At 41.7% G+C, this 11459-nt stretch overlaps 2 protein-coding genes across 2 annotated transcripts; one reads left to right on the forward strand and one right to left on the reverse strand.

Annotated features, from left to right (window-relative positions):
* Positions 1–119: 119 nt before the first annotated feature.
* Positions 120–7678, forward strand: DDX55 (DEAD (Asp-Glu-Ala-Asp) box polypeptide 55). Its single transcript, XM_009870168.1, has 13 exons — positions 120–167; positions 252–338; positions 940–1031; positions 1142–1204; positions 1908–2057; positions 2523–2712; positions 3295–3377; positions 3760–3891; positions 4964–5056; positions 5621–5735; positions 6192–6360; positions 6724–7016; positions 7444–7678. Exons 1-13 carry the CDS (start codon positions 138–140, stop codon positions 7609–7611), a joined length of 1665 nt encoding a protein of 554 aa, XP_009868470.1. The 5' UTR covers positions 120–137; the 3' UTR covers positions 7612–7678.
* A 378-nt stretch (positions 7679–8056) lies between these two features.
* On the reverse strand, positions 8057–11443 carry EIF2B1 (eukaryotic translation initiation factor 2B, subunit 1 alpha, 26kDa; the record flags this gene model as incomplete). Its single annotated transcript, XM_009870169.1, has 7 exons — positions 8057–8333; positions 8780–8905; positions 9084–9159; positions 9696–9764; positions 10515–10627; positions 11101–11217; positions 11306–11443. Coding segments are annotated over 7 exons (795 nt in total), but the record flags the coding sequence as incomplete, so codon positions are not given.
* Positions 11444–11459: the final 16 nt, after the last annotated feature.

Below are 11459 nucleotides of genomic sequence, written 5' to 3' on the forward strand. Positions count from 1 at the left end.
CGTTCCTGTCGCTGCTTGGGGAATGTTTACAGAAAGCTTTGATGTCCCTCATGGGGATTTAGTTTCCGTGAGATTTACTTCAGCAGTTCGTGTGATGCTTTTTCTCTCTTTTTCAGTCGGCCACCATTCCGCTCTTCATGAATAACAAAGATGTTGCTGCGGAAGCCGTGAGTGCTTTTTCTTGGTCGAGTTGCTTCTCTTGCCTTGTCTCTGGGGATGAGGGAGGGCTGACTCTGTTTCTTTTCCCACAGGTAACAGGCAGCGGCAAAACCTTAGCGTTTGTGATTCCCATACTGGAAATTCTTCTCAGGCGTGAAGAAAAATTAAAGAAAATGCAGGTAAGATTAAGTTGTTTAGTTTTGAGTATGTTTTTATGATGCGCTCATAAGATTTGAGGACTTTGGGAAAAATATAAATAAGGAAATTTTCATATACATAAAGTGACTGTGTGCTCAGCTCCTTTGTATAACAGTAACAATTACCAGTGTAAAACTTGAAAATAAACATTGGATTGCTTGCTTTGCATTTGGATACAGCTTCTTATTTGACATGACCAACACAGATTTCTGAGCTGTCAGGAAAATGTCTTAAAATATCAAATACAATGGTGACCTGCAATCAAGTGCTTGAATGCTTTTTAGCCTCGATTGACTTTGAAAACATTTTAGTGTACAGAGAACTTGCACTGTTACTTACTATTAAAAATCAGTATTAGATACTGCTCTTTGGACAGAGGTATTTTTCATGTTGGTATAATACCTCGTTTGTAGATATTTTGTGTAGTTTTCTGTACTTTATGGTATTTGTATGGAAATGTTTCATTTAAAACTAGGATCATAAGTGTGGATCTTACATGCTTAGCTTGTAAGGGAGAATTTTGCCCAAGTCTTCCTTCTAGTTTGTTATTTTTCATCAATTCCTTTTGTTTTTCATGTGCAGGTTGGAGCTGTAATTATCACACCAACGAGAGAATTGGCTATTCAAATTGACGAGGTGCTGTCACATTTCACAAAACACTTCCCCACATTTAGGTGAGTGAACTTCAGGCTTGTCGTGACCGTGGTTCCTTCTTTGGACTTCTGTCATTCGTAAACTAGTAAAACTTAAAGGTGACCTAAACTTTTCTCTTTTATTGTTTTAGTCAGATTCTTTTAATTGGTGGGAGGAATCCCATGGAAGATGTTGAAAAATTTAAAGAGCAGGGGTGAGTTGATTGTTGGTCATTTTTATCGATGCCCCGTACCTGTGGTCTTCTCCCTGTCCTTAGGGTTTTCAGATTAGGGTTTTGGTCCTGCGAGTGCTAAAATTTGGTGGTAATGCATGAGTATGTTAGGGGCTGTGCTGAGGAAATTGTTGTGTTCTTTTTCCTTGAGAGAGATACACTAGGAAAGGCTTATTTGTGAAATCCCTACCATTTACGTGCTGTTTGGTTGGAGAACAGTTTGCGTTGTGGTGAGCTGAAAACTGCCTTCACTGAGTATTTCAGTGAATTCTTTTGAAAATGTTGTACTAGCAGTAGGCTCTATTAAGATTGAGACTGTGCTGATGAGTAATTCTCTGAAACTGTTTGGTGCTGACACCACTGATAAAGTCTTGAAGCAGTCATATTTGCCACTGGCTTTTGCACAGAGATACCAAATATTTCTTCTAGCTGGTAGTTACTGATGATATTGTAAACTTATATTGCCAGAAATGGTGTGCTTCCACCTGGGCTTTTTTAATCCCATAGACATAGCGTCTGAAAGGTGCTGAAATGCGAATACAGTTAGACGTGACAAACTGAAATTGTTTTATTGACGAGTGCGGTCAGCTGGAGTGCAGGTTTGTGGTGCGATAATGACGTTAGCAGCTCCCCCAAAGTCCCTTCCTTGCGTTGTAAAACCACCGCGTGTCTTGTTCGCAAACAGCGGGAACATCATTGTCGCGACACCGGGCCGCCTGGAGGATCTGTTCAGAAGAAAAGCAGATGGGCTGGATCTGGCGACCTGTGTGAAGTCTCTTGATGTGTTGGTGTTGGATGAAGCAGACAGACTTCTAGATATGGGCTTTGAGGCCAGGTATTTAAATAATAAATTCTGGTAATACTTCTGAAGTTTTAAATGATGTGAATGAGCGTGGCCTACAATCACCCTGAAGGTTAGACTTGTTCTGTTTCATTCTTTTTCTCTTTGCTCCCTAGAATACAGAAAGCAATTTCTAAGGGGGGAAAGAATCGGGGAAGACAGGATTCTTGATGAATACACAGTTTAAAATTTCTTTTTTTCTGGTGTATATTAGCACATGCTATACTAGTGTGTGATTAAGTATTGTTATATACACATCAGAACAGCTTAAAACACTTCAGCAAATATTTTTTTATGTCCTTCTTTTTCTAAAATTTAAAATAATTGGTTCAATAGAAGCTTGACACTTGATGGTAAAAACTATTTTGTTTGTAAACTCTTACTTCCAATGATTAAATATCCTTCTGAGAGAGATCTTGGGACAGTTCTTTTTTTTTCCTGATATGTCTTTCCTTGCAGTTTGAACACCATTCTGGACTTCTTGCCCAAGCAGAGGCGTACAGGTCTGTTCTCAGCAACTCAAACTCAAGAGGTGGAGAACCTGGTGAGAGCAGGTCTCCGTAATCCTGTCCGTATCTCGGTGAAAGAGAAGGGAGTGGCAGCGAGCAACACACAGAAAACTCCAACACGCCTGGAGAACTATTACATGGTGCGAACCTCTATGCTTTGGGATAGTTTCTTGTTCCCTCTCCTTTTTTCCTGGTTTTACCAGTAAGATTTGAAGTCTTGGCCAGTTAGGATCACATCAATAGAGGAACCTGAAGTCTCAAGGACGTAGGGATTTGACAGATTCTTCAAAGATTAGTAACAAAACTAAGGAGAAAGATCTGATTTAGCAGCCCTGTTGTTTCCTGCTCTATGAATTTTATTCAGCTGGCCAGGACGTGTTGTAACCCTGACCGAGCTGCAGTGCTGTGGCTCCTCGACCTGCTTATGATGAGTGGGTTTGGGAGGAGACCAGCAATTTCAGAAAAGTGGCTGAGGGAAATGCAGGAAACTCAGGTGGGAGAGGTACTGTGGCTGGGGATGAGAAGGCTGGGAGTTTAAGTATTTATTTTTGCTTAAAACATGATGCAAAAAAGAGTAATATTCCACACGGTACGAATGATCAGCGTTAACAGATTATGCCTGTAGGCATTTATCAGTGCACAATGAGTGGAGGAAACGGGCAGGTCATTAGTATCAAGTCCATTTTCTAATTTGTTTTTTTTTATTCTTTTGCCTTGTGTAGATCTGCAAAGCAGATGAAAAATTTAATCAGTTGGTGCATTTTCTTAAACAGCACAAACAGGAGAAACATCTAGTCTTTTTCAGGTAATTTCATTGAGGAAGTAGCCTGGTTGGTTATTACTTAAATGCCAGAACTTGCCTTGTGTTGACAAGGTCACAACTATTTTAAAAGTTATTAATTTTCATAGCTGTCTTGTAGAATATGATGCCTAAAAAGAGATTGATCATTCCTTCATATCAGGATTGTGTTGAACTTTGTTAAGCAGAACATGCTTTTAAAATGCATATAAAATTTAATATGTTATAGGTGATTATGTGTTAATTGTAAAAATGATGTGCCTATTTTAAATAAAAATAGGCAATAGCGTGTAGTTTTGAAAGGTCTCAGACCGCTCTGGCTTCACTGTTGAAACCAGATGAAAAATGCAGCAGAATTTTGCTTTCGTGTCTGTCTTTATCACAACAGCACGTGCGCCTGCGTGGAATACTATGGCAAGGCTTTGGAATCCTTAATTAAACAAGTGAAGATAATGAGCATCCACGGGAAAATGAAACACAAGCGCAACAAGATTTTTACCGAGTTTCGGAAGCTCCCAGGGTGAGAACCTAGGAATCGGCTAAGCCGAGCAAAAGCAAAAATAGTGAGGGCTGTGTAATTTTGGCTGCTGATGTTCTCCTGCTGGTTCAGCGCGCAGTGCCGTGCTGAGGGGAAGGATGCTGGAGCTGCTTAGAAAGCCGGAGGAGTGTGCGCAGTGTAAATCGGAAGCACGAACTCCTCAACGTGCTACTCCATCAAGTGGGAGAAAAATGAATGTATTTGTAATAACACAAACGATGCTTAGATACTCAAAGTGTGACGACAAACAAAGTGCAAATGTGACGAGCATGTCCAGCCTAATTTAGATAATCCCTGTGGTGGCACAGAAGGTGCAGGGACGTGGATTTAGGATGTCCTGCAGCCCGGGACCCTCTGAAGGTGGCGGTGCGTGCTGGCCAGAGGTACGCTCGAGGAACCTGTCCCTGCTGCTGCTGGAGGCGCTGGGGTTGTAACTGGGGATGCTGTAGGGTCATGTGCTGCAAGCACACGGGAGCCTGGCTGTACCAACGCATCCTCCATAGGGAACTGGTGGTGAAAATAACCTTCTCCTGTTTGGTAACCAGAGTGGGCCCACAGGATACTCTTTTATTAGTATTGGAACAAGGATGTGGCAGTGCGATGCTGTGATTTACCTGCAGTGTTCTTTGTCGCTCGCATTTGTTACTGCATGGGGAATGAGGTTTAGTGTTTTATATTACAAGAAATATAATTGTTATCAGACTGAAAGAACAGCTCTTTAAAATAACCTGCTAATATTGTCAGTCTCTTCAGTCTTTTATTAAAACGTTCATAGTGTTACGTTCAGCTGCGGTGGGTGTAATGATTTAAAAGTAGAACTTGTAATAGGAAATTGCTTTTTCTTAGTGATCTAATGTAAAGCACATTCCTTTTCATAATGTTATGTAGAATTTTAATCTGTGAAAGCTGCAGCTAGCATAAAATATTTTGTGTTTTTTCAAAAATCAAATGTTTTTGACACTATCTCCAGTGTAGATGCAGAATACACAGCTTGGGGGAGACTGGCTCTTCTCAGATGACAACTTAATGAAAATACGCTTTTTCTTCTTCCTAGTGGCATTTTAGCTTGCACTGATGTGATGGCCCGTGGCATAGACATCCCAGAAGTGCACTGGGTTCTGCAGTACGACCCACCCAGCAGTGCAAGGTACAGCTGCAGATCTTAAGAACCTTGACTTTACTCATGGTTGTGTTACTGTGCTCTTCACATATAAATTGGGAACGCGCAGCTGCAGAAAAGACATTCCGTTACTGCCTGGAACTTAGTCTGGAGTGACACACAAAATAGTGCATTGAGAAGGGAGGTTCGAACGCCACAAATTTTGTTGTAACTGCTGTGAATTGAAATGATGTCATGTTGTGTGTGAGTAAGGCAAATGTGCGGGCAGGGCCACTTCTGTTTGTGGGAAGTGACGCTGTGGTGTGAGGCTTAGTGTGAGAGCATCAAAGGACTCACGAGAGGCGAGACCCTCGGCTGAATAACAGAGATGAGAGCAGGAACAGGGCTCTTCAAGGAGTGGTACATTGAAAGTCGCACGAAACGCACTTTTCTGTGTATTTTAATGTCAGTTGTAATTCTCCCTGCAATTTGCTTCAGCTTTGCCCCCCAAACAGATATCCCTTGCTTTAGCACACACTAGAGCGGGACTGCTGTGTTGCACTTGATTAACGTCTGTTGCAAGGAAATAGCTCTCTGCTCGTGTCGTTTCAGTGCCTTTGTGCATCGGTGCGGTCGAACAGCACGGATCGGCAATGTGGGCAGCGCGCTTGTATTTTTGCTTCCCATGGAAGAATCTTACGTTAATTTTCTCTCAATCAACCAGAAGGTTAGTGGCCTCTTACTCTACCCTAAAGCCAGGAAAGGGCACGTGGACAGGCTCACTGATAGTAGTTTTGAAATCAGAATTTGTAGCACTTGGGCTTCTACCCCCAGCCCTGCCACCACCAGCTTACACGCTGCGCTCTCTGCCCTTTATTTTTAACTGTGATAATTTCCCATGCCTGCTCCTGCATGTGTGGGGTTAATTGTATAAGTTCTCTAGAGGCCTGCTAACGAGAACGTAGCTCGATGAAGCATGAGATGATGATGTTGCCCCTGTTGAGTTGCAGCATCTCCTCTGCTGGGCTGGGACACCTGAGTGCAGGACACTGAAGGGGGAAAGGGACTCAAAGCTGACTGACGTTTAACTGGGGAAGAAGAGTGCATTTGAGGTTTCACAGTGCGTTTTAAATCATTTGGCTGAACTTTTCCTTTGGTTTTATATCTCTTCACCGGTTTTCAGTGTCCCATGCAGGAAATGAAACCACAGACAAACGTGTTGGATCTTCTTCCCAAACTGAAGTCTATGGCCCTGGCTGACAGGGCAGTGTTTGAGAAAGGGATGAAAGCGTTTGTGTCTTACGTCCAGGCTTACGCCAAACACGAATGTAATCTGATCTTCCGAATAAAAGGTAATTCCCAGCAGGGGCTGGCACCTTTTTACTGCTCTTTTCAGAAGACAGTATTTGGCTTGGGGAAAAAAAACCAGTGGTGTTGTCCACAAGCTTCAACTACTGATTTCCGATTTACTTTATGCAGCGTTTTGCAGATTCTGACAAAACTCTTATTCTTTCAAACACCTTGTTTCTCTTTCATTTCAAGAGAAAACATTTGATTTGCAAGTTTGAATAAGCTGACTTAGGCATGTAAAAGTGATTTTTGTAACTTTCCTAGTATTAAGTACAGAATGCTTTTAAGCATAGGATTTATTTTTCTGTGACTTGCTTAACTCTTTATCCACCAGGAAACTAACTTCAAAATCTTTCTTTTACCAGATCTGGATTTTGCTAGCCTCGCCAAAGGTTTTGCATTATTAAAAATGCCAAAGATGCCTGAACTAAGAGGAAAATGTTTTCCTGACTTTACCCCAGTCACTGTTAATACAGACTCCATTTCCTTTAAGGATAAAAATAGAGAAAAACAGAGACAAAAGCAATTAGAACAACAAAGAAAAGAAAGAGAGGAAAACGGAGGGAAAAAGAAATTCATAAAGAACAAAGCCTGGTCAAAGCAGAAAGCCAAGAGGGAGAAGAAAAAGAAAATAACAGCTAAAAGGAAGCGTGAAGAGGTAAACTGTGCCCGTTCTATTAAACTGTGTGTGATTACCGTACCACAGGCACATACTTCAAAATGACAGAGTGCCGTGGGATTTTAGTTTGATGGAATTTACGGCTGTAAATTAACTTTTTAGGAGCTCCACAGGCAAAGCTTAAAAAATTGTAGGGAAGTTTTTTAAAGCCAAACACTGAAAAAAAAATTCTTAGCACTCCGACGCTAGTCAGCAATGCTGCCAGCAGCTGTAGCACAGATTTTTATTTCTCAGAGGTCCAGCAGTAATGCATCATGCTGGACAGCACTATTTTTTTATTTGGGGTTTTTTTCTTGCTTGGATACTCCTGGCAAAATATGAGTTCTAAACTTCTCTTGTGTTGAGCTGTATAGAATGAAAACCTGTGGTTGTTGTAGTTAATTTGTTGTTTTTCAACTGCCAACAGGGCTCTGATATTGAAGATGAGGATATGGAAGAGCTGCTGAATGACACGAGACTCTTGAAAAGACTAAAAAAGGGGAAAATTAGTGAAGAAGAGTTTGAGAAGAGACTAACAGGCAGCCAGAAGAGACTTAATGTAGAAACTGTTGCCGACTTAGAGTCTGAAGGCTGAGTTATTCTAAGACCACTCTTACATTAGAATACTGCCTATTTCAATAAAACTGTATTTTTGTAACAAAGTACTGATGCAGAGAGCTGAATAGATCTGATTTCTTCATAAAGAGACCTGGCATTCATAAAGACGTACAAACAAGCCTGCAGTTAAGAACAACGCTAAAAGCACCGCTCTTGTACGGAGCGGCAGGAGCTGCAGATTTCCATTATCAGCCTTGTACGCATTTTCATTTTGTGCTTTTTTGGGTACGTACCACAAATCAGTCAGTAACAGCAATCCTCAGAATGAGACCGAATACACTATTTGCGATATCGAAATACTCCACCCATCTTTAATTTATTTTAGGTCTTTAGAAGCTGTAGTAGCTTTGGGATTTTTTTTTCTTTAAATAGTGGTCCATCCACATGTCATATCTTGCTCTAAAAACTCAAGGCAGCTGATCATTACATTAATCCTTTTAATGTCACTTCCTAAACTGTGTCCATAAAACTTGTATCATCTTCCAAATTTTTACAACTGTGATGGTCTCTGAAGAAGACACGTCCTGTACACCGAGTCCTCTCTTACAGATAGAGTTTAATGAGTTCATCACTGACAGCTGACGGAGTTAACACACCGAGGTCTGTAAACAGTAGCGTAATGAGAGACGGTGACGTGTAGTCGATCCAGGGATGCTCCTCTGTTAGATTCTGACTTGTTTTCAGAGTGTCTGCTTTGTACTAGAAGGAAACAGAGACCATTAGTTAATACACAGCTGCAAGTTCAAACTTCTTTTTGGCAAGAGCAGTGCTATGGGCTTGAGCAGATGGTTGTGGTAAAACTGGAGGAAGTAAATTATTTTAAAATGAGGCATAGGCTGGTGCCACCTTGGTCTCAGCGGCTTTGTCTTGTGTATAAATTATAATTTGTAGTTCTGAAGTGTACTGATGTAACTTTCTCACCCTCAGCTGCTCCCATGTGCCACAGGAACTGCTTTAGGACCTAAATGTTAGTATTAAGGCAAACTGTGGCTGCTCGGTGTGTGACTGACATGGAGCAACTCCGTATCCTGTGAAGTAAGCTGTAGTAGAGATCCAGACAAAGGAAGATGTGCTTAGACAAAGACTTTCAGAGACATGTAAGTGTGCATCTTCGCGGGCTAAGAAGCAATTTGGATGTCTCTTACCTTAAATTTATCTGGGACGTCCTGCTGATTTAGAGGGAAGAGTCTTACAAACTTGAAACTTTCTGCTACCACGTAAAATGGCTTGTTCTGAGCTTTGGCGCACACGGCGATTTGATTCGTGCCAATCTGTGGAGACAAGAGAGAAAATAACATGCAGGCTCAGTGTTAGCATGACATAATACTGCCTGGTTTCCAACAATAAATAGATTTTACTGGATAATGTCCACATAGAAAAGATTTTTTGGAAAGCCCTGAATTTTTCAAATAAAACTTTAGAAGTCTATAGAGTTTACAGAACAATTACCTTGTTAATAATGCCTCCGCTTTCAACTACACCTTCAGCACCAACTAACACCAGGTCCACTTTCTCCATAATGTAGCTGTTAAATGGGAGGAAAAAAGTGCAAGTCTTACTGGGTAATGTGACAAATAACTCGCTGAACAGAAATTAATAACTCAAGTCCTTCACTTTTCTGAACTAGTTTCATCTACGTCTTAGGCAAGAATCAAACTTTGGATTCATCGTAGTTTGTTCTTTTCTCAGATTTGGGACTTATACTGAGCAGTGGTAATTAGCATATAGCTTAAAATACCCCAAATGATAACAGATACACAAATGAGGGGAAAGCAGCCTTTTTGTGTAGCACCTCACTTCTTTTTTACAGAAACCCTCTGGTTCTACCTTTAGGCTCAGCTCCTCTTTTCATTCTAAGACGTGAACATCAAACACTTGTTCTGTAGCAGTCATACTCTCCTAATTGTGCATCTAAAAGTGTAACAGGTTTAACTTGTCTGATGACTGTGACAAACCAAGGAATAACCTCTGCAGTCTGAACAAGGTTCTGTGAAAGCTGCTTGTGACGCTATCAAAATACGACTGTGATGAACAGTACTAAGCTTTAATGATCACACTTACCCAACCGCAGCATCCAAAATCACAGTCACAGGAATGTTCAGCTTTCTCAGGGCTTTTGCCATTTTTTGCCTATTAAAAAAAACAATTCTGAAGCTCAAAAGACTTTTCTTTAGAGACAATGTTACAAAAAATGCTGTCGGAAAGACTGCAACCCGTAACTGCCCGTGTAGCCTTGTCTGTAGTTTTGGTGTATGACGTACCCTCTAATAGAAAAAAGTTACTGTGTAGACACAGAAACAGATTCCAACACAGCCAACAGAAGTGAAGGCAGTTTGTTTTAGCAGTCAGGAATTACAGCTACAGAAAGATGAGTCAGTGAATCATTATTAAGATGACAGATTACCTAACCTGTCTCAGCTTTTCCATCAACAGTGTAAGAAACAAAAACTAAAGCACTAATGCTTTGCTACAAGTTATTTCAGTGAAGCTGGAAACATTTATGTACTTGACTGACCATCCTTGATCCTAGTGAAAGACTGGTTAGCAGCACATATTCCCCAGCAGGTAAGATTCATTACTTATTATTTATTACAAATACATAATCAGTCATCTCCCACAGGAAACATAGGTTGTCTGGCACTGCCTGAAAGTCTGTAAGCCTTTGAGGAAAACCTACAATATTTAGTATGGAAAATTACTTGCCAGTATTATTTACTTTCTTTAAAAAACTCGTCCGGAATAATGTGATACTATTCATGACTGCTACCATTTAGAATGCTGTAAACACACCTGGCAGCTTTTCTTAAGGTATGAGAGATTTCCTGCTGGCTGTAATGTCCTCTGTTAACTAAGATAAAACACAAGTCGGTGAGTACTTGCCCTGCTTGATCTGGCTGTGATTCAGTAACATAAACACTGAATCGCTTCTTTGACTCCACAGCTGCTTCTAGCACTCTGAGGACCACTCTTGAGTAGGCATGTGTCAATATTCGCTGTCAAAAAAAAAAAAATCAGACATTACTTTTTGCTGAGCTTTAGGAAACTTTTGTTAATGGTGGCATGGCTTTTACTTCACGCAACTGTTCAGCAAAACGTTAATTAACGACGTACATCACTTGTATTCTACAAACCATAGGACAGCAAACTGCTCTCTGAGCCGGACTTTATGTGGCTGGCCCTGATGCAGCCAGGGGCTGATGACACAGTATTTTAAATGGAAACTTGAAGCTGTGACTCTCAGCACCTCTCGGCAGACCACAAGTTAAGGCTTGATGGTGTGTAAATTGAAGTAGGGGGGAGGAGATGAGCCTTAGAAAAAAATAGTTGAAGGGTGGTGTTACGCTTGTGCGCTTGCAGAAGCCAATATCTGACAATGCAGTTGTGAATATTAATAAACTTTGTGCCCTTCTGTTTTCCCATTACTGCAAGCAACAGAGCAACACGACAAGAGTTTCGGCCTACTTACGGCACCATCCCTGATGAAAGGATGACACAGCCTGGCGATTTTGTTCCGAGAGAGAGACACCTTCCTGAGGAAGATCTCCCCGCGCTCGATCATGATTTCTTTGCACTTGGAGTAGTCCTGGAAAACACGGCGGGGTCTGCTGTGAGGCTGGCGGGTCTCTCCGCCGGCAGGCAGCGTGGCTGAGCGAGAGGGCAGCCGCCCTTACCGAGTACTCCAGGGAGGTGAGGCTGATGAAGCGCAGGAAGAGCTCCCCTCCGGAGGAGACGGCCACCGAGGAGTCCACCCGGGAGAGGGTGTCGATGGCGGCCAGCAAGCTGCTCCTCAGGCCCTGGATGGTCTCCCCTGCGGGGAGGCGCACG

This window comes from Apaloderma vittatum, unplaced genomic scaffold, assembly GCF_000703405.1.
Source record: "Apaloderma vittatum isolate BGI_N311 unplaced genomic scaffold, ASM70340v1 scaffold30895, whole genome shotgun sequence".
NCBI lineage: Eukaryota > Metazoa > Chordata > Aves > Trogoniformes > Trogonidae > Apaloderma > Apaloderma vittatum.